This window comes from Amblyomma americanum, chromosome 7 (genome assembly GCF_052857255.1).
Source record: "Amblyomma americanum isolate KBUSLIRL-KWMA chromosome 7, ASM5285725v1, whole genome shotgun sequence".
In the NCBI taxonomy this organism is placed as follows: Eukaryota; Metazoa; Arthropoda; class Arachnida; order Ixodida; family Ixodidae; genus Amblyomma; species Amblyomma americanum.
The window spans coordinates 98,322,845-98,349,796 of NC_135503.1; the positions used below are offsets into that span (position 1 = coordinate 98,322,845).

Sequence of the window (26,952 nt, forward strand, 5' to 3'; positions counted from 1 at the left end):
TTCAGTATGTCAAAGCTGGCATTCCATGGCCAGTCGGCTCCTTGGTAAAAATCAATATGTGATGCTCCTCCCTAATTTCTCTCCTGTACAAATGGTCTTCATACTCGAAGAGGGTGCATAGGATGACACTGTGAAATAGATGTAAATCAAATGCTTAGTTTAAGTCAAACATTTCCAAGCTCCAACTTGTCATCGTTGCAGCATATCAGTTTTCGACAATTACAGTGAGTTGACCCGAAGGCTTTTTTAACTTGCTCTAAGCGCCTTTATGCTAAAGCATTAAAGTCGATATTCCATCTGTGAAGTCATTCTGCAATAGAATATTAGAAGAATGTTTGTACGGCAAAAGACGATAAACTATGAACAGTTTCTCTCTTTAAAAACCAGTAAAATTAAACAAAACTGATAGTTCCTGAAAAAAAAAGGTTGTTGAAAAATGAGTATGGATCCGAATCTCATGGTTTCTATGGAATACGGCAAGTTCCTCATGTCACAGCAGAAACGGAACATACCAACTGCACAACGTTCGTTGGAAGATTGGACTAAAATGGTTCTGGCGTCCTAAAGACGATTTTGCAAAGGCCAGCCAGTGTGCTGGACATATATTTAGCCCAAGAGAATCCACATATTGAACGAGTAACTGAAAACGACATATTCTGAGTCTCTAGACGCGCGTTCACACTTGGACATACGGCGGCGAGAGCGACCGGTATCCACTGCCGCGGCAGAGATTTTGCCAAAATACCAACCGGAAAGACTGATCTGTCCAGAACGGATTTCTGTCGCCGGAAAAAAATCCGCTGATTCTCATCAGCCAATGGGACGGCGAGTACCAGGTTGCAATCCCGCGGCGACTAACTTGGAGGACACTCTACCATGCAGGACGCCTTGCTTCGGACTTGATTCGTCGTTGTGACTGCCTTTCTCAGCGCGTGCCCTGGCCATAAATGGGCCAGCGGTCTTTCGCTTTGTCTCATCTCACCCGTAAGCAAAAGGTAGGAGTGATATATTCGCTTAATTTCTTTTTTTTTTTTTGAGCGATGATTGTGCCCCTTTTAGGCTTACAAGGGGCGTCGGTATCTTGACAATAGTTCCCCTCTTAACCACCAGATGGCGCAACTAGGCTAAACTTGTTTTCTAAAAGAGAATGTTAGATATGTCGTAACGTCCGGCAAAATAGCTGCATTTAGCGTACATAAGCGTGCATACGGTTATGGTACGTAGACAGCATCGATTAACTTCTTGCCATGTCTGTGTACACACAGTCGACGAGCGGCGACGTGTGGCAAGGAAGTGTTAACGAGCCATCATTTCGGCGTTGTGGATTTCGCTCGATCGCGCCGCCGAATGCCCAACTGTGAACGAACCTTAAGAACAGTTTCATGGTGGTTAGGGTTCGACATTACATGCGATACCGCCAAGTCATGCTATTCTTGCTGTCAATGTGAATCAAACAGATTCTTCCGCTTCAAGGAATATGAAGTTGACAGCGGAGGTGGTCTAGTGGTATGAGCTCCCGTCTGGCTTGCGGAAGGTGCGGGAATCCATCCCCAGTTCCGCCGGGTACTCATCGGTGGTACACTCAGTACAAGTTCTCTCCTTACCTCGTGCTTGGTTTATCATGGGTGAAATGCATGAGAAATAGGTATTTGACCCCACCTTGTGTAGACTAAAATGCCTGGTGACATGGCACTGTTTGGCCAAGGCTGCCCTTGCACAATAAAAGGTGTCGCTATTTAGTCAAAAAATCATACTATCACGGAAGTTTTATACTCTATTTTTACATAGCGAGACTACGCCGGTCCTGTTCACATTATGTGAACGGCTCACGCAGTTTTCTCGTGCCTGGTTTGAACAGTTTTGGCTTAAAAGCTTCATTACCACTTTTGCACCTTATTGCTCCGCGTCTTTATTGAAGAGAAAACAGACATAAGTTTCACTGAACGGTCTTAGGCAGCGAAGCCCGTACTTTTTTCTAGCACATCCGGCGCAATGCTTAAATAAATTTTCATCGCTTCATTTTAAATTCACTAAATGACGTTTTCAATGAAGTTGCATGACCAACTTTTTACACAATTGCTATATATATAAAGCCCGAGACCGACGGATTGCACCCACATTTTACGGCAGGAGACAAGACTGATGGATTGCGCGCTTAGGTGTCCGCTCTCTCGGTAGGTGACGACCAGGAAGCGATGTTCGCAATCAGATTTTATGAGTGCATCGCCATTTATTATGAAACCACCGTGATGTGCGAGATGCTCTCCCGCGTTGATGTTCGTCTTCGCAGTCGCCACATGAACGCTAGTGTGCGGCCAAAATTTGTTTCGGCACAGTTATGTTATTGAATCTCCTTAAATGTGGAAATATATGACCGAACGTTCATGCCTTATCCGCTGGTAACGATAGCAAGCAATTAAATCACGAGTCAAAGTTGCAATGAACTCTTTACCCAGAATACACGTCCCGTAATCTTTTTGACCGCGATCGTACGTACATAGCGTAACTGCGACTTTCTGCCCAAGCAGAAGATTGCACTTAAGAGCAACAATTTTTCAGTCTAGTTGTCAGTCTTCTACGCTTGGCGAGCTTGTATGTTCTCGAATATTGTAACAAACACTGATTACAATGCTCAGTCTATTATAGACACGACTGAATGAAGAAAAGTACAAATCACCGTGCTGTTACGAAAGTTGATGAATAAACCATCGCTCAGAATTCCTGACATGGACTAAGACTGATAACATTAGACAGCACTTGTCCTGCGCCACTCGGGCTGTACGCAACCTTTTGCACCGTTTGCTCATCTACAAACAACCACAGCAAATTTCTTCTGGGACAGAGCCAATTTCAAGCCAATTCTTATTTTCAGTCAGTCCTTCTTGATAAGACCATTTATCGTACGTGAGTCCACAAATGTCTGGCGTGGTCCTCCCCTCGCCCATGTGTTGCTCACTTCTCGCGTTTGCTGAAAGGCGATTTTATGATGAGCTTTTGATCACTGCAATACTGTGATGGTCGCTGCTAGTCCCTGCATTACCGTTACAATAAACAGAATAGCGGGTGATTTCCAGCTTCTAAGATTTGCTCATCTACACAATTTTTTGTTGCTGCAGTAAAGCAATGCAGTAATTTACGTGCATATTGATGTTCTTCGCGTCCCATTTACCACACGCAAAAGATAACATAATTCTTACCTTTAATAATAGCCGCATTATAACGTATACGAAGTGCAGAATCTGCTTGACCGTCTGCGGTGATATTAAGAACAAAATTTTGTATCGGTATAAACATTCCAACACTTTCACAACAGAATGGCGCAGAAACTTTTCAATGTATCACTTATTCCTCGTTTCTACTTTTGGAACAAAACAATTCCTCAAGGTAAAGCGATGATGATTTTGATTTTATTTGAATGTCTTATGCCGTAACTAGTTAAATTGGCAAAAGTGCCCAACCACCATCAAAAAACGATGCGAATGGAAACGGAAGCTGTATTACCATCTCTCTTATGTAATGGTCTAGCATAACATCTTCGCCAAATAATGTAACTGTTAATAATATCATTATTACTATTAGCCATGCATGTAGTAGCATGGTACTCAGCCCCCATTTGGGGCTGCATCTACGATACACGGCTGTGCCTCAATGCTTTATTTTATTTATTTATTATTTACTTTTTTACAGACAGTGCAATCCACAAGGAATTTTAGCAGGGTGCTTGATTACTGGCTAGCCTTGTAAGAATATCGGCCGGCCGGTGAACATTTAGACAGACATCTGCCTGTCAGGGAGGCGCAGTAGAGAGAAGAGTGCTCAGACTAAAGTCTCATGTTGAGAGAACTGGCTGCTTTTAGTAAGCGTAGATATATAGCCTTCACGACATCGCAATGTCCATTCCCCGAAGCTCAGCCAACAAGCATTGCTAGCTCGTAACTTCCGCCCATCACCTTTTCAAGTGACTTACATAGCAGCGACCCCTGTTCGGGAAATGTAGCCCCGAAACACAAAAAGGTTTACAAAGCGCTTCACTTGGTCTATCCACGCAATCGCGTGGTTCCAAGTCGGTCCCGAAACCCTGATTCTGTCCTAAAGGAACTTTGTTCGGCATGTCATATTTTTTCCCTAATAATATCGTTTTTCGTGCCTTTTCTAAACTTCTCTCTATGCAGCATTCTGCAAACCTGTCTTTTTAATTCGTAGTTGCTTGGTACTTTCAGAATCAATTTAATTGAGCAAAAGATTTCTCTTACGAAAATATACATTCGGCAATAGGTCTCGTAACCAGGAATGAAATGGTGTCTCCAGAGTACGATAACTTAATGTCTCAATATCATTTGCTGTGATCACTCACCGCTGGTGGAACCCGGCTAATTAGCAGTTGGGTTCTTTTTTCCACTGCCTGCAATAACATGGTAGTGTCGTCAGTTAACTGCGTTGTGCGTTATAACCACTGAAACATTTCAGAATTTTTTCCACCAAAACTCATTCCAAAACATGCACCATCACAATTCTAGGTCTATTTGTAGCGCCGCCCGCAAACTTCATGTCAATGGCCGATTCCTCCACTCGACGACTGAATTTCTAAAGGAGATAAAGAAGAAAGAAATTACTTTAATTGCAAAAGTTTTCATTAACTTTTTTTGTGTTATAATTACCAGTACGACCAATTACAACCTCATAATCGCAATTTATGTCACTCCTAATGACCTCGGAACGTGGTGTCCGCCTGTACGGAGTCACACACCACGTGACACCGCGACGTCACAGACTCGGTCCAATACGTACGTGTGACGTCATTGCTCTTTTAGTAAATCTGAATTACCGTCACACCGCCGGACACCGTTATTCTAAGGCAGCTTGATACGAGGGAGAGATGTTTCTGTAGCATTTCCGACTTTCAATTCCAGTTCCGAGGCTGATATGAGCGAGAATGCGACAAAAATGAGCCACATATGAAGGAACTACAGTTCAGAAAAAAGGCGGGAGCGAGGAACAAGCGAAACGCTCAGCGTTGACTAGTCAGATGCAACTCAAGAATAAAGCAGCAAACGCCCCTAAATGAAGCCCTTCCAGCCAATGGCATCGATTGATTTCTGTGGTTCCGCGGTTTATCCGATTAGGCCGTGACTAATCCCTGGCAAATGACAGGGTTAATTAGGAAACATGAAAAACAGCAAAAACGTGAAGAGAAAAAAATACAAGACCTCCATCGGCTGATCTGCGGATATAATATTTGTTATAGTGAAATCGTGCATTACATAAAATATGGCGTTCATAAACGGTTTCCCGCTGAAAGATTCTTTTGTCCAGAATTTCTGGGTGTTTTTTTTTCAGTATTCTTGACACATTTTGTTGCTCATTGTCTCATTTTGCCATCCAATCATATCTGTGGGGTCGGTCAAGCTGTCTAAAGTTATTAGCATATGTTACCATGCAGACTCTAGAAAACAAAAACAAATTATTAGAATTGTTTCGCTCAAACGGCAGGCTTGGAACGCGAATCGAAATCCTAAAATGCTAAGCAAGCTCTTCCCACCTGTATCAGGCGGCAGTGGACACGAACAGCGTTTTCGTAAGCTTAGCCGTGCCCGCGGAGCAACAATAAGGCCACATTCTCACAGCCGGCCTCCTCTACGGCGCGGCGACGACGGAGCCGAAAACCGCGGCAGCAACGGAGCGGCGCGGTGTTCTAATCGAAATAGGCGCCGGAGACCGGCAAACCAGTTAGGGCGGGTGCTCGCTCTTCCCACATTTCTCCCGCGTGGAAAAAAGCAAACAAAAAACGGCGGTGGCGGAGTCCGAAGGTGATGCCGAAGGGGCAGTGAAAGTCGTCTGTCGTCTGCTTGCGCGTTGCTTTGCTTGACTATTATCGCAGAACAAACATGCGATCGCGCAGGCGGTGGCAAAAGTTAGAAGTCAGTTGAATAACTTTGCGCAATTCCGCATTTTTACAGCGAAACACCACGCGTATAGCACCAAACATATTTATACGAATATAGCCAGCTACTATTAAAGCGCTGCGGGCACTGCAGTCACATTATTCTGGCCAACGTGAACGAAATCGAACATATACGGTATTGTGCGTTTTTGTCGCTGACACATTCAAAAATTTCCCCGCCTCAACCGCTGGCTCATTTGCAGTGAAACTGCACACAGAGCTTGCGTATTATGGTAACTTTTGTATCGTAGCAAGTTTGACAATGGTACTTACTTAGTTCAGGCGCACATGATGCGAAAACGTAACGTCTACGAGAGATCGGCGAGCCAAAACCCGCAGACGACGCTTTTTCGCTGAGAACCGGCAGTGGCGCCATCTGTTTTCGGCAGCAGAAAGCCTAGTCGGCCTAGTGACGCTTTCCGCTGCCGAAAAGCATCTCTGATGGCGACTTCCCGCCCTTCTGGGGCGTCCTTCTGTAATTGAGCAGTAGACGGATAAGTTTGTGCTCCAATTTGCCTCCCCTCAACTTCCGGAGACCATCTTTCACCGTTCGGACAGCACTTTTAGCAGCCCCATTAGATTGCGGGTGGAAGGGGGCGGTCCTAATGTGCGACATGTTGTTGTTCTCGACAAATGCTGCAAATTCACGACTAGTGAATTGTGTTCCGTTATCGGAAACTATCGTTCTGGGCACGCCAAACCGGCTGAATATGTCCCGCAAACAATGGATTGTAGCTGACGTGGTAGCTTGCTTCAGAAGAAGCGCTTCTATCCACTTGGTGTGCGAATCGATTAGCACAAGGACCATCTTGCCTTCTATCGGTCCGCAAAATCTACATGGATGCGCGACCACATCTCAAATGCTTGTGGCCAGCTTGCGGGTGGAGCGGCTGGCGGCATAGGCAAATTGTCTATGCAATTCTTGCACTGAGCCGACATTCCCTCAATCTCTCGGTCTAGGCCTGGCCACCAAAACCACGATCGCGCAATGGATTTCATCGGCGAAGACCCTTGGTGGGTTTCATGCGGCAGCTGTAGCAATCTTTTTCGCGCACCGGCAGGTATAACCACTCGATGGCCCCAATAAATTAACCGATGTGCCAAGGACAACTCAAGTCGACGGTCAAAAAATACCGCCAAGCACGGCTCAAGGCCTTTCGAGCTTCTAGGCCAACCATGTAGCACGTAATGCTTGACGCGATCTAGTGTCGAGTCGACGGCTGTAAGGTCCTTCAGCTCTCGTGTCGTGACTGTGCCTTCCTCTAGGCTATCCAAAGAAAAAACGTACTCTTGCGGCTCTTGGGGCTCTATACTTGGACCGCGTGATTGCAACGGAAGCCTGCTGAGGGCGTCCGAGTTCAGCAGTTGCCTTCCGGGAGTGTACTGAAGTTTGTAACTATATCCTCCGAGATAGAGTGCCCAACGCTGAATGCGGGCTGCAGCCATAGAGGGTGTCGGGCGGTCGGGCCTTAGCAATCCGAGGAGCGGCTGGTGGTCTGTAACCAAGGTGAATTCACGGCCCAACAGATAGTCTCGGAACCTCGTGACACCAAAAACTAGTGCCAGCGCCTCACGCTCCAGCTGCGAGTAATTCCGCTCGGCTTTCGTGAGAGTCCTTGAACGGAATCCGATCGGTCTGTGTACGCTTGCTACTGTATGAAACAGTATACTGCGCCAATGCCGTGTGGGGAAGCGTCGCACTCTAGTTTCAGCTCCTTTGACGGGTCAAAATGGGCAAGCACTCCGGCATCCTTCAGACACTGCTTGGGCTTGACGAACGCAGTTTCCTGGGGGTGGTTCCACTGCCATCGCGCATTCTTTTCTAGTAACTGATAGAACGGGGACAACACTGTTGACATGTTCGGCAGAAACTTTGAATAAAATGTAAGCATTCCGACAAATGAACGCAGCTCGCTCCCGTTACGATGGCTCGGTGCGTTCATGATAGCTTCCACGTTCTTTTCCGTCGGGTGAAGACCGAGGCGATCGATACGGTGTCCCAGATAAGTAACCGATAGCTGGCTGAAATTGCATTTGTCGTATCGCAGCTTTACGCCGTGCTCTCGAAATCACTGCAACACTGTTTTCAGCCGAGCTCCTTTGTGTGCCGCCTTTTCAGACACAAGCACGTCATCTAAGTATGCCTGCACTCCAGGCAGGCCCGCTAGTATGGTATCCATCTTCCTTTGAAAGATAGCAGGAGCAGAGGAAATGCCAAACGGCAGCCTGTTGTAACAGAAGAGCCCTTGGTGCGTATTAATCACGCACAGCTTGCGTGAAGCTTCGTCTAGTGCCACCTGGTTGTAGGCATCTTTCAGGTCGAGTGTACTGAAGACTTCACCACCGCTTAACGACGCGAACATGTCTTCAATCACCGGAAGGGAATACTGCTCAACTCCACAAACCTGATTCAAGGTGGCCTTAAAATCCCCGCAAATCCGGATTGTGCCATCTTTTTTAAGCAGTGGTACTATGGGGGTCGCCCAGTGCAAATTTTTCATGGGCGAAATTATGCCTAGTGACACTAGGCGATCCAACTCTTTAGCCACTTTGTCGCGGAGCGCGTACGGAAGCGATCGCGCCTTGCAAAACTTGCTAACCGCTCCGTCCCTCAGCACCAAGCTGGCTGGCGGTCCCTTCATCAGGCCCAATTCCTCCGAGAAAACATCCTCGTAGTTACTGCGTAAGTCGTTGATGTGGCTGATGGCTTCTTCCGCCACCGGCGCTTCTCTTTTACCGACTTCCAGTACCGGAACACCAGCCCTATCCAGCATGGTTAACAAGTCTCGCCCGCACAGGCTTGGTCCGCTGCAGTCTAGTACTATGAGTGTGCATTCAACTGGCACACCTTGGTGCGCCACAGTTAGCTTAAGCTCGCCTAAAACAGGCAGCCGTCCAGCGTAGCACGAAAGTTTAGATGTGAAGGCTTCAAATTTGGCCAGTGTTTGCAATGCCTATCGAAAACCTGTCGCGCTATGACGCATACTGGTGATCCTGTGTCAACTTCCATTGCCAGTACTACACCACCCCAATTGAATGTGAGGCGAATTGGCGGCTCGAGACACCTTCTTCGGGCCGACAGCAAAGTCCAGATATGAGCATTTTCATAGCAATCTTCCGATGTGGTTTCTTGAACTGTTAATATTTGGCCATGAGGCGCAGGTGCAGCAGGCCTGAGTTGCTTGTCGCGGCGATTGGGACAGATTTTTGCGAGATATCCTCGTTGACCACAGCGATAACAGCGCGATTTGGCCCAGCTGCAGCTGTTAGCGTCATGTTTCTAGCTTCCACATCTGCCGCATTGCCGACACGCTGCATTTTCGGCGCTGTCTCTCGGTGTTGGCCGGTGGCGCGCTTGCATTTTCAATAGCGGTGTTACCTCTGACGAAATTTCTTGTGCATCGTTTTCCGCGGATTCAGCAGCAATTGCTATCGCTTCGGCTTCTTCTCCGTTAGATCTTCCTTTGCCAGGAGTTGCTTCCGTACTGCACTTGAGCGTACACCGCACACAATCATATCTCGGATCATTCTGTCAAGGCAACTGCCGAAGTAACAGTTGTCTCCGATGCGGCGGATCTCGACGAGGAAAGCCCGAATAGATTCTCCTTCCACTTGGCAACGACTGTTGAATTTGTAGCTCTCCGAAATTTCGTTCCGTTTAGGGTCATAGTATTCACTCAAAGCTTTGACAACTTCGTCATAACCATTTGAATAGTCTGCGTGCTCAATGCGGCCACAAGAAGTGCTCTCTTCTTACTTGACTCAGCGATGCCATTTGCTTCGAAATATGCCTCCACTTTGATCAAGTACGGCTTCCACTTATCTGTGCTTTCGTCGAAACTCGGAAGCATCTCGGCGGCCATGGAAGTTGCTGGCAGGGCTGTCTTCAGGACCGGAGTGTTCTGGGTCTGCCTTGACGGCGTGGGTGTCGTTTTGACTCGTCGCCACTGTAGCATAGCCGCGCCCGATAGGCCACGACAGGAACAGAAAGAGCTTACACGCCTGTGAACGAGACAGGTAACAACCCACGTTTATTGTCAACCGGGGGTGGTTATACAGCAAGTAATAGGAGGGAGAGGGAATGGAGAGGAGACACGGCGAGATGGAAAGAAACTTCACGCTTGCGCAGTGTGTAGCCCGCACAATGACACAGCGGCCGACACAACAATACAGGAATTCACATATTTACAACAGAATAAACGGCGAGCATGATTACATAGAACTGGCTGAGAGAAAATCTTCCCTGCTTGGCATCGCCGAAGATGCAAGGGATTGAAATCTAGCTCCGAACAATTTTCCAGGCTCCGGAGCCCGGTTTTGAAACCTAGGAGCCTGTCCCACATTAGGCACACACAATCACAACACACTAACACATGATTTGTATACAAACTGCATGACATGTCTTGCAGGTTCCGCAAGGTTCAAACCCCTCTCCCTAAAATACCCAGCACGATAAGAACATCAAAATTGCTTTTAAAAAACGGCATTCCGGGAACGGGCCCTCGAAATGATTGGCTCATTAAGTTTACGTGCCACGCCCCATACTTCTACAGTATTACTCAAACTCTCTCCCTTACCAAGTAAAAAGAGGAACACGAAAACACATCAAAGACACTCTCACGTGTCGCCGGCTTCCTGAAAACCCGTGACCTGGCGGCTCACAGCATTACGGCAATTATCGATCTCAACCGAGCCGTTACAGCCGCAAGCAACAAACTACTCGTCTTCGTGCCGACTGTTGACAGGCGTCCCCCCAAAATCTGGAAAGCGGCGCCAGCCTGTCGTTGCTGTCTCTGAACGTGCGTCAGCACACCTACGTTTCGTTAACCCGGCCCACTTCTCGAGAGCCGTTGGTATGCCCCGTCCTCGGGCTTCGGCGCCGCCGCGGCTGTGTCTGCTCGCCGCGCCCGCACCTGACCGTACGCTACGCTTGTTTGTTCTCAACATCACGCGAGCGTCCAGACCCGTCTCGCCCGGCGGTGAGGACCCCTCAGACCTAGGTGGGGACCTCTGTGGGATTCCGGGAAAAACGTCCCCCCCTCCTTCCTTCCAGCTCTGTCTTGGTCGGCTAACGCTCGCCTGCGCGTTGACCGGTAGCGCGAGAAATCCAAATACACAACAGTGGTGCTACTTGAGCGCCATAGATGCAAACTCGCTTATCGTATATCCCGCGCCCAATGCAAACACTAAACTCATCGGAGACTCGTTTACCCGGAACGCCTCGTATATTGCTAAATGAAATAAAACCGTCACCCGCACTCTGTCCCTTGGCAGCGGGCGCTTTTCGGGGCGCAAGACACCTGAATCTAACGACGAAGAAAAGAAAAAAAAAGGGGGGGGGGGCTTCTTTTCTTGTGCCTGGTAGTGGTGGTCGAAACTTTATTAGACACCGGGGAGTTTAGGACGCGCAGGTCCTTGGGCGCCCGCACGGCCCCACTGCACTCAAACGTTCATGTCCCGGAGGCGCATGACGCTGGCAGCCCGGCCTGTGGCGGTGGCCTGCTTGGCCGGTACTGGGACTAGCGTTTGCGGGCAGGTGGGCTGGAAACGCTGATTGGTCAAACAAAATGTGACGTCACGCCTAAAACGTCACGTGACGTCATGGTCACGTCACTTTTAATGACGTCATGTCCGGTTGGGAAGAGAGATATTTTCCTTAGATTTTTCTCGGAATTCCCCACGTTTTTGACAGCGCGCGCGGGTTCAAAAAGCGCACCTGATGCGCCGCGCTTTCACACACTGCATGCGCGTTTCTATATTTTTATTATATATGATATCCTTGAACTGCTGGTGTATTATTTTAGTGCGCTCGAACGGCGCGCTTCGTTGTGCATTTATTATAATCGCCACTGCCTGGCGGACCCGATACAGCTTTTGCAGACCTGAGAGGTTAAACACGTACTATCCATGCAAAGCCACGCAAATGCGCCTACAGGTGACTACGCCCGTCTATCAGCGCTCCGTCGAGTGCCTGCATTTACAATCGAGTGCTGTAGGACTATGAACCTGACCTAGAGCATACATATTATAATTTTTCCTTGTATTCTACATTCTCTACATGCAGGAGACTACACTCATAGCTTTCGTTAGTGCACAAATTTCGTACAACCGTGTCAAAATTTGGCGGTCCGGTTTTGTTCTACACGATGTTTTGGAGGAGAAAAGCATTGGGTCTGAAGGACGACAGTCTATATAAACTCCTATTCACTGTGTCGTCGTACCTATCGTAATTAATGACGACATATAAAGGCTTTTGATACAACTCTCGTGATTTAAAACAAAACTGTTCGTTTCACTAACCCGCGAAAAAATATTGCGCGCAATCATTCGCCACAGCCCGTTGCTGCGTAATTTTTGTTTTGTGCGGATTTTCTTTTATAATATGACAGCTGCACGCGATAGCTTATATATATAGTTGCGCAGCCGACCACTGCAGGTACCAGTAAACACGTACCCCGTTTAGAATGAATTTAAAAACGCGGTCGGGAGTTGGAATTATTTGTCCGGGACGCTGCGGTCAAAGTTCGCAGTTTTGAAAATTGAAACACGGAAATTTTTGCGCATAGCTAGTCACTCTTGCATAAGTAAATATCTTATTCCTACCCATCATCCCCTTGTCAAAACACATATATTAATGAGAAAAACGACACATTTGATGCAATTAAGTTCACAGTCCTACAGGGTGGGTTCCACAACAAAGAGAGCAACGGGAGTCGTACTTTATTTACAAATTTGTAACAATTCCTCACGGCATTAATGAAAGTCCGGGTTTATTGACCTCCATCGCCCCTTTCAGAGCCAGTGCTGACCTTAGGAGTGCCGGCGCGTCAAACCTCGGTCGTTTGTCGCCAGCGGCATCATTTTCAAGCTTCGCTGCCCGTCCGCTTACACAAAGCTCTTAATTCATCCCCCACCCCTGTCTTCCCAGTTCGACGTACCACCTTGTCGAGCGGGGTGCAATTGAAGAACCAAGAACCCTTGATTAAATGCTCCTGCCATTCACCTTTACCCCCCCCCCCCCCCCCACAGGACACTTTCGCGAACTCGTATGTTTTGCCGCCTTTTTTCTTTTTCTTTTGTGTGTGTGTTTCATGCACAGTGCACGTGTGTGTAGTTAAGCTAACTGCGCCGCTGATTCCGCCTTCACTATTTGTACCGAAGACGCTCCTGGAACGTCTCCTGCCCTGTCTGAATTTATTGTTTATTTGTTTGCTCGTTTTTGGCCGGCGGCACGGGCAGTACATGCATCTATGATTCTTATCTGCTCCGGGACTCCGCCAAAGTCTGTTATTGTTGCTTTGAGGGCCCGGATGCCCTCCCTCCCCTCGTTATTCCTTTTTTCCCCCGGGCTGGCCTCCCGCGCAAGCTCGCTGGGCGGCAGGGGACAAAGCGCTTTTCTTTTTCTCTTTATTTCTTTCTCCTTTTTCTAGTATTTTTCTTTTGTGCCCATCAAGGGTTCTTGGTTCTTCAATTGCACCCAGCTCGGCAAGGTGGTGCGTCGAACTGGCAAGACAGGGGTGGGGGATGAATTCAGGGCTTTGTGTAAGCGGGCAGCGAAGTTTGAAAAAGATGGCGCTGGCGACAAACGACCGAGGTTTGTCGCGCCGGAATTCCTAAGGTCAGCATTGGCTCTGCAATGGGCGATGGAGGTCAATACATCCGGACTTTCATTAATGCGGTGAGGAATTGTTATTAAATTTGTAAATAAAGTACGACTCGCGTTGCTCGAGATCTCTTTGTTGTGGAACCCACCCTGTAGGACTGTTAACTTAATTGCATCAAATGGGTCGTTTTTCTCATTAATATATGTGTTTTAACAAGAAGAGGTAGGGATAAAATATGCGCGCGGTGGTTATTAAAGCGAATTCGTATAAAGTTAATGGTCTGCCCAATGTACTGCGTACTGCACACACTGCATCCTAGGAGGTATATTACGTTGCAGAAATCCCAATCAGAGTTGTCATTAATTTTCCATTTGAATCCTGAAGCTGTGCTTATTTCACAGCTTGATGTTTGTAATGTGTTTGCAGACCTGGAATCTACTTTTTCCACAAGGTCGACACCCCAGAACCGGCTCTTTATGTGACTGAGTGTATTAGAATGTTTCGAATGTTTTTCGGTCGTCTGTAGACTGCATGAGGGAGAGCAGTGAAAATTTTGGCGAGGCGCTAGCTCGCTTTGTTTGAGAATGTTGAAATGTTTTTTTGAAGATTTTGTTTACGTACGTTAGGCGGCTGGGTTACTGGTGAAGGGAAGTACGAGATTTGCCTGATGGTCTGTTTGCTCGCTGTATCGACGTCACTCCAGTATTTGCTCTCGGTTGGGTTTAGATGTCCTTTGAATGGCATCGTCGGCAATGGCGACGGGTATCGCTGCTTAATGAGGACTTCTTGCATGCGTTTGGAATTTTTTACGAAGTCTTCATCTTGGGAACATATTCCTTTAGATCGATGTGCCTGAGAGTATGGGATGCTTGTTTTAGAGTGACGAGGATGGCAGCTTTGGAAGTGTACGTGTTGTTGACGGTCCGTCGGTTTTCTATATACACTGGTGGTGAGTGAGCTTTCGTTTACCAAAATCTCAACATCTAGGAAGTTAATTGTGGTGTGGGCGCACGTGTAAGTGAAAGATATGTTGGGGTGGACGAGGTGTGTCAGTCCAAATTAAAGAGATGTCATCCAAGTAGCGTTTGTATAGGGTGGGCTTAATGGGACAATCTTTCAAAAATTTACTTATTACTATGCATGAAGATGTTGACGTAGGTGTGGGCCATCCTTGTACCCATGGCTGTGCCGTTAATTTGTGAATAGTGTTGATTGATGAATTCGAAGTTGTTATATTCGAGTACGATTTCCGACAGTATTTATAAAACACGTGGAGCAGGGGAGCATCAAATCACTGATCGAAGCGTATGAACAAAACAGAAAGGAGGAATCGCCTGCTGCACGTGCATTAGATATGTTGTTCACAGCAACATCTTGCATGAAGCTGCAGGGTAGAGAAAAGTCGATGAGACGTAGCCAGTTGTACTTGAGCCGTCTACATCGAAGGATTCACCACCGATCCTCTCACCAGGTTTCGTGAAGCTTGCGCTTTATCGTGCCGGTTTACCACTGTCCTTCTTGCTAGTGAAGCGATTATTTTTTTAATGTTCTCTTTTTGCCCCATTTGCCATCTGCCATTTTTGATCGTGCCATCTTCTGGGCAAGTACTACGTTTGAGGTTCGAAAAAGATGCATAAGCGATCACGACCTATGCAAACAATTACAAAGACGAAACACGCTACAAGAGCACCACTAGCTGCATATCTGCATATCGCGCGCACACGTGCGACTGATTTTCGCTGACGATCGGCCGCTCCCGCTGTATTCAATTAGCTGTGTCGCCAGATCGTCTGTCGCGAGGCGCTTTCGCTGTGCCCGCATGACCGCTTGTCTTGACCTTCCAGGGGAATTGCGCGTTGCTCGCGCGCGGCTTAGCCCGAAGCCGGTAAACCGGCTGGCCACCGCCACATCTGGACCTGGTTTGACTCAAATTGGTCTCAGCCGCGCGCCGCGTCTTGTTCGGTTCGGGCGCGAACAATACGCGAGATTCAAAGCGCTCGGCCGTCTCTGTCTCTATGGGGGGGGGGGGGCACTTGACCCCAAGGGCGCTCCTTTTCAGCACCACCCCGCCGTCGCCCGCCTCCGATTGAACAGGCGGGGGGTTCAAAGGGGAGCTGCCGCGGAGAGGCCGGGCAGCTCGTCCTAATGACAGCGCAGAACATGCGTCACTGACAGCCCCCTTCTGTTCGCCGTCTTGTCCATCGTGCGTCGCGCCGAGCCCGACAAAGAAAAGGCCGTCACCCCCCCCCCTTCCCCTTCTGAATCGGAAGGCGGGGGGGCGGAAATTCCGCAAATAGTTTCCCAGAGGCATCCTTTTTTTTTCATGGGGTCAAGAGAAGCAAGCTTACACTGCAAAATTAAACCTTGTCTTTCTCTTCCAAATGCAATTAACTAGGAGTCCTGTCCAACCATTCCAGCTTGTTATGTGGGCACCCCCAACCATTTTTTATTTCCGTGTAACTCGCAGCCCTTCTTCACCTTGGTCATTGTAGCCGCTATTGTTTCTCAAGTACCATGCAACATCTTGTTATTAGCAGTTGCTAATTCAAGCCTTCTGCAGGGTTTGAAGGACCCTTTTAATTGGAAATGAGAACATGTGCACAGGGTGGAAAGCGCGTGATCTGCCAGGAAACACTAAAGCGGCCCCGAGAAGGGATCTTTATTAAGGATGACAGCCATCTTGGGCCTCTTCACTTGGCAACGACGACACAGCGTGTGCGGTCCCTATGGTTAGGCCCCAGCTGTGGAAGCCATCCTCGGACACGACCATGACCTTCGACATCTGATGTTTTTATTTAAAAACACAGGGACCAAAGTCGTGCTGTATGCAGTGCGATCGCCATGTGGTTCCATAATCATCCACCTAGCCCGGCTCTTTGGACGGATTCAGGAAACGACTGAAAAGAACAAAAGTAACGAGCAAACAAAGGTGCGCTGCATAAAAGTTAGAACGCAAAGAAACGAAGGCGCGCTGCGCTGGGATAATGCTGTAGCGAGGTCTAATATGTAAATTTTCATGGCTGGCGTGGATTTCCACAAAGCGCAAGTAGTCGCTACGGAGATAAACAAAGGCGCACTGGAGCTGGGTATGTATCATGTTTAACTGCGCAAAGAAACGAAGACAGAGAACAAGAAGGCACGACACGAGCGCAGACTATCATCTGATTTTTTCTTCAAGGAAAAAAGGCCTATATATGCATCTTCATCCCGCGAAAAACATGCTAAAAACCCAAAAGCGCGAACCCTATCACACACCATCTTGGCACATGTAACGTGATGCCACTGATCACAACCTAAAAGCAATCTCCGCATCGTCAGAGACAAGATACAAAACAAACAGCGAACTCACAGGCACACTCCTGCCAAGCTAGCGCTCCACACCGCCTGCTTGCGCTAAAGAAACTGCGCAAAAAAGGTATCTCCCCATCAATGAGGCCTACAGATGGTGATGCTACACAGTCATCTGATTCCTTCTTGACCTGGTACGCTTCCACCAACTCCCTGCAAACCTGATCCCTGTGTTTAAACAAGACGCTGGTCTTGTTCAATCGTGGGAAGCAATCTTTGCACTCTTTGCAGTGCAAGGCGAGATTAGAGGAAGGTGCGCCCTTCAACGACCTGCGATGCTCTGCTAACATCTCGTTAATACATCGACCCGTCTGGCCGATGTACTTCTTCCCACACGAGAGGGGGACTTCGTATACGGCTCCAGTCTTACACTCTGTGAGCCTGGTTTTCTGTCTGTGCGCTATCGAGCACTCAGCTCCAGCACGATTGCTCTCAGGCTCGAGCTTATTTCGCACAGCACTACAAATCCTTGAAAGCTTATTCTTTGCCATGAAAATCACGTCCGCCCCGTATCTCGCCCCAACTTTTTTGAGCCGGTGTGAAATTCCATTCCCTGAACGTTCAGGACAATCATATCCGAGCGCAACACTTGGCAGCATGTTGTGTCGGGATTTCTACAGCGACATTTGAGCTCACTCAAGCTTTCGGATCCTTTCTTGGTGAACAATTCCGCAAGTGTGGTTAAGTACCTGTCTGGGCTGGATAAGAAAAAGTACTCTACCTTCAGCATCGATGTGGAGGACTTATTTTATTCGCTACACCATGCTCAGCTCATGCAGAGAGTGAAAGACTGCATTGTAAAAGACAATGACGAGTTGGTGTTCGTGGCGGGGTGCGGGGGTTTTCATAGAAAGTTTCCTGGAGCTGCTATCATTTTACCTAGAGTCAACCGTTGTTGGGCGGGGCGAAAAGGTGTACGTCCAAAAATCGGGTGTGTGCATCGGCTCCCATGTGGCACCCGTTTTGAGCGATATTTACTTGAGCAGGATGGATCAAGAACTGGCACAAAATCTTGCTGACCTCGCGCTAAAAGTGTTCCGTTACGCCGATGATTTTTTAATCATTCGTAAGTCGAACTCTCCCAGGGCAGTTCCGGACGTCGTCAAAATCTTCAAAGATACAGGTAGTGGCCTGAGATTCACCTTCGAACTACCCAGCTCAGCTGCCCCACAGTTTTTAGACCGACCGCAGCGGTGGCCAAGTGGTTGAGCATCCGCCTCGCATGCGGGAGGTGCGGGGCTCGATCCCCAGTGCCGCCGGGTACCCACCGGGGATACAATGGGTACAAGCTTTTCCCTGGTCTGGTGCTCGGCTTATTTAGGGTGAAATGCTTGGGAAATGGGTCTTTGACCCCACCTTGAGAAAAAGAAAATACCTTGTGTCAAGGCGTATTTGGCCATAGATGCCCTTGCGCCATAAAAAAAAAAGTTTTTATACCTCAGGATCCATTATCTAGAGAGCAGGGTCTGTTGGGAATATCACCCCAGGACAAAAAAAAAAAAACCTCTCTTGAACGTCAGTTAGGGGCATTTCACACTCGTCAAGGCGGGTATAGCGACTTCATGCTTAAAAGAGCTCTTGGGAAATCCTGTACACACAGAGCGGAGGCTAGCTTCCTGGGGCAGGTAGAGAGGCTGAAAGAAGCCGGGTATCCTGATCTGAGTTGGCTCAGATCTCCGAAAGGATCCTGTTCAAAGGAGGGAGGCCCCGAGAAGGGATCTTTATTAAGGATGCCAGCCATCTTGGGCCTCTCCACTTGGCAACGACAAAGCGTGTGCGGTCCCTATGGTTAGGCCCCAGCTGTGGAAGCCATCCTTGGACACGACCATGACCTTCGACATCTGATGTTTTTATTTAAACACAGGGACCAAAGTCGTGCTGTATGCAGTGCAATCGCCATGTGGTTCCATAATCATCCATTTAGCCCGGCTCTTTGGACGGATTCAGGAAACGACTGAAAAGAACAAAAGTAACGAGCAAACAAAGGTGCGCTGCATAAAAGTTCGGACGTCACGAGACGAAAGCACGCTGCGCTAATGCTGTAGCGAGGTCTAACATGTAAAATTTCGCGGCTGGCGTCGATTTCTACAAAGCGCGAGTAGTGCCTACGGAAATAAACCAAGGCGCACTGGAGACGGGTAAGTCTGTATACAAGCACGAGTTTTTGTCTCTACCAGCGATTTACTAGCTCACACCGCGCGATTTTGATGTCTGGCGTCGATTTCGACAGAGAGGGAATACGGGCACGAAACGGGACGCTCGCGATCTGCCAGGAAACAATGAGGTGGCCCTAAAAAGGGCCGTTTGCAGGAGCACTTCAACCGCGACCTGCAGCGGCGTGGCGGCGCGGTGAGCAGTAGGCCCAGCAGTGGTCCGTCTTGTGCCCTTTGGCTCCGCACCGACGACACCGGTGCACGACGTACACCTCTCCTGGTCTTGCCCTTGAAGCCGACGCTATCCCTGGTCCGTAGATCTTGACGAGGGCCGCGACGATAATCTTTGACATCTGGTCGATGCCCCGGTCTCTCGCCACGTGATATCGGTCTGCGGCAAACAAGGACAGCATCGGCTTGCCAGAAGCATCCAGGAAACGATGCTGCAAAAAAAGTTACGTTACAAGCGCCGCAATTTGGTGAGTTCTGCTCGAGAAAACTTGCGAAAATGTTGTTCAACCCTTACCTCGGGGTTGAGAATGTGCACGCCCGACAAGCGCTTCAGCGTGGCTGACAGACGGCGGTTCAGCTGGCGACGCCGGCGGTCCTCAAATTGCGCCTTACGTGGCTCATCGAAATGGCGTGGCAAGACTTTGAAGACCAGCACGACACTGGCCACGTTCTCCTGCAGCAGCAAAACGAGGTCCTGGAATGCGCAAGACATGTAGGTAAGCGGTACAGCACTTCATGAAGCGAAATTTGAGATAAAATGCCTACCTTTATGTGGCTGGAAGCGAAATTTGAGATAAAATGCGTACCTTTTATGTGGCTGGCGATTTCTCGCGGGCCATCCGCTCTGTCGAGATCGTTGCCGCCAACATATAGGACAACAAAATCGGCGTGCCGAAAGCATGTCTCTCGAATCATTTCAGCTAGGCTGATTGCGTCGTGGCCGCTAAAGCTGAAAGTGCAGGTTCTCACTAACGGCGAAAGCCGTAAGCGAGAACTGCACAGAAATTTCAGCTGGCTGTCGCCGACGAGCGCACCACGCAAAAAAGCCATACCTGGACAGCTCCCGAAACGCGCCCGCCGCCGCCTAGGTTCACGAAGCGAATGCCCGCGCACCACGCAAGCACGGCGGACGGCCGGACCTAGCGATTCCCTAGACCGTCTAGGGACAGGCCGAGAGACGCGCGGCAACCCCACATCCGGTTGAGAACGAGGGAGAAGCAGAAAAACGTGACGGAGAAGCGCATCCCATCGACCAATCAGCGTTTCCAGCCCACCTGCACCCAAACGCTTCTGTTCTTTCCACGGAAACGTAGAGCAAGGCCCAGCGGCACCGGCCGCCCTATTTGGGGGGGAAACCGGTCCAAATTCATCCCCCTCCGTCGGCTCCGGCGGCGACAGAGGTGACGAAGGAAGCGAAAAACCGGCTGTGAGAATGTGGCCTAAAGCCTGTTTCACATGGTGCAACGGAACCGAAAAATTACGGCCCGGTCGCACTGTCGTTGCGAGGGTAATCGCAGCCGCCGTTTCACATGACAACGATGAATTCAGTCGGTGCCGTCGGCACCAGCGCCCTAGCGTCGGTGCGGCCTTTCAGTGGGCGAAAATTCTTCGGCTGCAATAAATGTCAAGCATCGTGGCAGGCGTTGATTTCGTAATCATGGGTAATAATATTGAGCTGTGATGTATTATTAAGTTCAATAAAACGTTTCCGAGATTTTCCTGTCATGTCGCTGAGCTCCTATTGGCTGACTACTGTGACCATCGCTGCGACCGCACCGACGCTGCGACAATGCGACCAACTTGTTGAAAGTCTGTCGCAGTGGCCCTGCGACGAGAACGACGCGCATTTCTGTCGCACAGCGGCAGAAATCGCACTGCGCTGCGGCAACAATCGCATCATGTGAAACGGCCTTAAGGCGGAAAACCGGTACAGACAGAAGAGCGCTCCCTCCTGACTGAGCGACCACTGATAGAAAGCAAATGCGGGCGTCCCCCATTTTCATCGGACGGAATGATATCCGGCTGCGTCAGCAAAGACCTCAAAGCTAACACTGCGTGGCGCTGGCGTAAATGCAAAAGCACACTCGAGTACTTATGTGCATTTTGCGGTTTTCTACAGAACTAAATGTATTATAAAAGTTAACCGATTTTTTTACTGTCAGAGTCGCAGACGTCGCCGTTCCGGCACGCATGGCCTCTTCCATAGCGAAAAGATAACTTCATACATGTATACAAATCACTGTGAGCATAGGTACAAATGGCAGTTTTTCTTGCGCACCTGTTCTGTTGGTTCTGCACCCGCGTCGTCACTTGCTTACTCTCTTGTCCTATACTTAAATAAAGCACGACGATGCTCTTAGTACGTACAAAGGCGCAAACCAAGTTCCGGCAACTCTGCGGCCACAGTGCTGTGCACTAACTGGGCTACCTGGGCAACAGATTTCGAACCGCAGGTTGTAACCCAGACCCTGATGCAGAGTGCACTTCCCAAGAGCCACGGATCAGGCAGTTACATCATCCGTACGCTACTGCGATCCGCTGCACTTCTTGTTGGCAGTTCAGAGACGGTGGAAAACTTGTTCAGCGCCAGTGGCAGTGGCGTCACCATTGTGTTAATAATTTGTCAAGCTACCTAACGCTGGTAACATGTCGTATCCCGAAGGCGAGTGGTTGAAACTTAATGGTCCTGCTAAATATTCAGTGAAAACATATAAGCAAATCCTGATCGTTCATTTCCGTGACTAAGCCAAGAAAGAGTCTTAAATATAAAATGGTGGGAACAGACGGGCTCGTTATGACGTACAGTCTTTGTCGAAAATATGTAGCCCAAGTGGTTTGCTGCCAAGCTGTGTAGCAGGGCTCTTAAGAAAATTTGACAGTTCTAAGCTTGGGATGGTTGAGGACATACGTTCCCCCGCCTTCGTAACATTACGGTCCCTGAGTATGAAAGAGGGATTAGAAGCTAAAAAGCTAAATTGGCGCCTTTCGTGTTGTGTTCTTGTGCCTCTTTGGTCCTTGTTCTTTTCGCGCCGTCCTGACATCATTTAGAAGCCAATCCCTTCGGCAGTATACTTTTCACGAAGGCTGTGCCACGAAAGGAAGCCCACACTCACAGAAACATAGGATATAATAGAGGAGTTTTTTTATATGTGCTGCTCATTAATTAGAAAATAGTAATGACAGAAAACAACCGATTTCAAAGATGAAAAATAACTATTTGCTGCGAGTTGGCATGATCCGCTGTCCTCCTAATGTTGCGTACGGTTCTCTACCAATTGCGCTGTAGCGGCAGTTGACCAATATTTTACTTTCTAGTGCAATTGAGCTAAAAGGAGCTTAACCTAGAGAAATGGACGGTATATGAACAGGCACAGAATTTTTGTATTAGTTATGCAGCGGGAGTTACCCCCCGCCTTTCCGAAATATTTTGGTGTGACTTTTCACAGAACCTTTTAGACATTACTCAGGGAGTAAAGTATAACCGCGTAAAGGTTTCGACAGCCTTGTATCTGTGATAGAGTAGATTATAATGTTGCTGTGAGGCTTAGAATAATACCTTGTTAACTCTGCAGTTCTATGTACTTGGTGCGATTTCACTTAGATAGAGGCAATGTTCCCGCAAACATTATCGAGGCATACAGCGAATGATCGAATGAATGCATGGATTGGCCCTGGGCATAAGGCGGACAGAGACAACACAAGTAACGACCATTCTCACCAATGCGTGGACCACTTGGTTTTGATTCATGGACACAATGCTCTTTATTTGGAGATTGCACGGTTGGCTACATGATCGCTAAGATTTGAGAGGAATTATTTGAAAAATTGAAGAAGCCTTAAGAAGTATGCAGCCTAAACTTGGAGCTATCTAATGAAACTATCGCCGAAGAGGACAAAGATACAAAATTTACAGGAAAGGAAGATCAGAAAATTAAAATTCAGGTTTTTTGTCAACAGTCTACGTTGCACATTTAACACAAAATAGGAGAAAAGATACAAACACGCCTTTAAATTTGGATGGCGTAAAAAGTAGCAAGCGGGAAAGATGTGCTAATAACGATCGTAGACAGGCATATTATATAAACGCTGGTGTAACTATCGAGAAAGTGTGTTCGCCATTTGTACGAGAGAGTATCCTGTCAAATGAACCGTGATAGTCGTTATTGTCGCACGCAATAAACACTTTAGTGTGAACATGAAAAAAATGCGTGGTTTTGAGCGGTTCCTCATAACGGTGAGCTATCTGACCTTGATAACCGCTCAATATTTCAGCACGTGTGCAGTTCTCTCACAGATTTACCTGAATAATCAAGCCACAGCGCAAGAAACTAAATAATTACCAGCAGATAAACCTAACAATAATCTCGGCTGCACTGAAAAGTCTACGTGAAGTTCTCTAAAAAAATGGTCGTCACTCATACACATTTTCAAAACCTGTCTCTTACTAGACCAGTGTGGAGGGGCATATCTGAAGCAATTTGCCCACAATAATTGTTTTCCTTATTGATCGCTTACTGAATCGGCCACTCAGAATTCTTCGTTGCTCTAGAAATTCGCTCCCGAGACCCTTGGTTATATTACAGAATAAAACAACAGCTAGAGAGCGCACAGAATTCCGACTTCACTGTGCAGGAGCCGTTACAAAGGAAACCGCTTGCCGATCGCCCTTTGACATGATGCAGTCTATACGAATCCTGATGAAAAGAAGATAATTTCATGAGGCATATGATTTGGCCCCTTTCTATGGATTTTTATTTAATGGTATTTTATAACTGATTAAGCTGCTTTTAAAAACCCCACGTCCGCTGACATGTGATTTTATTCCCATGCGGTAGAACCAAACAACGGGACTCAACAATACTAGTGCGCTGCGTTGGGGCACACTCGGTGGAAAACATGACGGAGACCATTTAACGCATGGTCATTTAAAAGGGTGTTGAAAATGCTCCTGCCGTCGATTTTACCGCACTCTCAACATAGGTCAATTTTCAAATCGTTAAAAAGAAGCCAGGAACGTCTTCAACGCGGTGACTGTTACGATTATTCAATCTGCTCTTCGTTAGACATGCTGTTACAAAAATTTGCGCAATGATGGTGACACACGGTGCATTGTTTTTTCACATGGTTGAAACAGAGGCTTCTAAGGAAGACCGTTTAATTGTGCCTCTCAGAAGTCAAACAGAACTACAATATTCAAGAAGTAAATACAGGTGACAATTTCACATCTGAAAAACATAGGCATTCCACATGATCAGTACCTCGCAGCAGTTATGTGTGCGGATAACTGTGTCGTCTCCGTGCGAACAATTGAATTTCGAGCAAATGCTGATTTCTTCCACACAGAACTACTTCTGAAGAATGTTCCCGCACTAGACCTAACGGTCAAGAGCCTACGGTTGCCTGCTCATGAGGTAGCTTTAAAATCCGCTCATGTGCTGTTCACATCTCTATGTTCAAGGAAAATCTAGCCATGAGTTCTGGGCTGAAGCGCGAGCCGTTGCCTCCTCAGATTTAAAGCACGCTTAAGCTTACCTTCTCAGGAACCCTTGGGGGGGGGGGGGGGGGGGGGGGGATGGCGTGGTTGATAAATCGGTCCTCGGCAGCAACATTGCGTTTATGAAACGTCTATTGGAAAATGCTTCATAAATTTAGCCTTCTGACGATGTGCCTCAAGAAAATTATAGCTCGCTACGTTTTAGTGTATCAAAACATGAAAGGTGGTCCATATCAGCTGCGTTTGTGGCCTTCTGTTCAGAAATTTACGCCATTAGTCGGTCGAATGTCTTCATAAAAATGAGTCACCAGATCGGTCATTTTCTGCATTTCAGTGTTCCTGCGCGTCACAGTGCCATAATTCGTGAGATCGTCCAAGACGCATGGACCTACCTCCTACGGCGGGCACGGTAGGGTGCGTGCAGGTTGCGTGCATTTATCCCCCCTGATAGTTTGGGAACTGCTGATTTCAGAGCAATTTTGACTTTTGAACGCACCTTTATTTAATTTGCCCCTGTTCTGCTTTCTGCTTTGTCCTTTTCCCTTGTGTATGAGTGCCCGCTGTAATAATTCCTGGTATTTGTTGGGCTTATGGGTGATTGGTTGTTTGTATAAAGACGTCAAAGTGCGTTTCTTTGACACTACCAAGAAATTTAGACTCTCTAGAGTACTGAGCATTAGTTTCCTGAACAGATAGTGGATGGGCGGTACTAATGCGTCTGGACAGGGGAAACTTCAGTAAAGCGGCCAGTGCCTGTACTTTCTCAAGAAAAGGTTTTGTGTCAGAAAACAAGGACATTGGGGGTGTGAATAAGCATTTATGACAAAGTGCAGTGGCGCGCTGCTGTAAACACTTAAGCTTCTTTAAAAGGCGCCAAGCTTTTTAAAGAAAGCTTTGTTTCAAGAAATATATTGGGTATGTTAAAGTGCATTTCATTTAGTTCATTAAATACAGGTTCTCCGTCCTTCTTCGCTACGACTAATAAAGTTGTCCGTACTCTGTCTACAGCTGAATTCTAGAATTTATGAAACGAAGACAAGCTCCAGCAATCTTCAGTGTCTTTGTGTTTGCGGCGGCCCTTAGTTCAGATAACAAAATACATACTTTAGGTTCTGTATTGCGAAATACTTCTAGGAAGCAAGCTTCAAAAATTTCTGGTGCTTTAGCATGCTAAGCATGAAATATTGCGCGAAAGCACTGTTTTTTTGGCCGTTGTGCACCACCGTCATGTAACTGAAAGCCGATTAAGGTTTCCACTTACCCAGGGAGCCAGTAATGCGCGTGTTCAACTTTTTCATCGTCAGTTTACCTAACGTTAGCCGGGGGCCTAAGGTCCAGCTAGTGCTGTGTTTTCTGCAGCAAAATTGGCAATGCTCTAGTAATTCTCTAGTGCCGCGTTTCTCCAACAGCGTTGTCAACGCCAACCCATGCTGCGCACATGTCTATGTCCTTATCATCAAGCGCGAATATTAGTTTGGTTGCAGTATTAGTGGCTGAAGACGTTGTACAATGCACAGCGCGAGTCTGTTTTGCAGTTTAAAGTGAGGTTCGGCTGGGGTCGTAGCCTAGTGCTCTGGAGCAGCCGCCTGCGCAGCCGATATGTTCTTGCCGCCGTAAGTTTGAATCCCAGAAGTGGATGCTATATTTTTATTTATTGTTTTCACGTGGTACAAACCCACAAACACCGAAAGCATACAAACATTCCTAGATCTTGCTCGTGGTTGACCGATCGACATAGTTATTTCGCAGTGAAAACCCATGAGCCATCCGCCCACTGCTAGTTTCCTTCCACCTTCAGTCGTGGAAGGCATGCTATTAGAAGCGTAGAATAGCAGAACAACAGACATCGAAGAAGCGGAAGACCCGCAGACGCCAAGGTCTCGATTAAATTTCCAACTAACTATAAAAGTTGGAATTTGTTACATCCAGATACAAAGGCCTCTCAAATCTCAACAAGCATTCGTAAAGGCAGGATCTGCTAAACTACCCACGGATTAGAAGAGGTTGCAAGACACCCGCCGCTTTAAATCTGCAGCTGATGGTGACGAATGATTAGAAGCGTGCAATCCGTCGAATTCGCTCAGCGCATGAGCCTTGCGGCACTCTGCCACAAATATTTATTTGGGAATTCTTATTTTCACCAGCGGAGGAAACATTTTGATAGGAACAAAAGACAAAAGTGATCGTATACAGAGATTTCGATTATTATATCAAAGCCCTAAGTCAACACTGCTAACGCCAATACCAGAATGATGCGGTTCTTTGCAAAATGTGTTGGGTTTGACGCCCTACGCAAGATTCATTTCATTACTGTATTTACAAGACCTTAACCATTAATTTACACTCTATGTAAATACTTACAGCCATTTCTTCATCTTCCATTTTTTCATCTTTCAAAAG

The 26,952-nt window shown here is 47.6% G+C and overlaps 1 protein-coding gene and 1 long non-coding RNA gene across 2 annotated transcripts; both read right to left on the minus strand.

Annotated features, from left to right (window-relative positions):
* On the minus strand, window positions 1–26,952 carry LOC144097353 (uncharacterized). Its single transcript, XR_013306989.1, has 4 exons — window positions 26,914–26,952; window positions 4,355–4,402; window positions 3,198–3,251; window positions 1–128 (listed from the first exon to the last, which is right to left on the minus strand). It is a non-coding gene; the product is annotated as an uncharacterized LOC144097353 (long non-coding RNA).
* Window positions 18,951–19,854, minus strand: LOC144097352 (uncharacterized). The gene is made up of 2 exons (XM_077630092.1): window positions 19,573–19,854; window positions 18,951–19,489 (listed from the first exon to the last, which is right to left on the minus strand). The coding sequence occupies exons 1-2, from the start codon at window positions 19,768–19,770 to the stop codon at window positions 19,211–19,213; spliced, it is 477 nt and encodes a 158-aa protein (XP_077486218.1). The 5' UTR covers window positions 19,771–19,854; the 3' UTR covers window positions 18,951–19,210.

What these genes read in the sequence shown, in the direction of transcription:
- LOC144097352 (XM_077630092.1), bottom strand. Translation starts at nt 19,770, where the DNA reads ATGTCTTGCGCATTCCAGGACCTCGTTTTGCTGCTGCAGGAGAACGTG. An exon ending in TGCACATTCTCAACCCCGAG is followed by an intron (nt 19,490 to 19,572) that starts GTAAGGGTTGAA and finishes CTTTTTTTGCAG; the next exon opens with CATCGTTTCCTGGATGCTTC.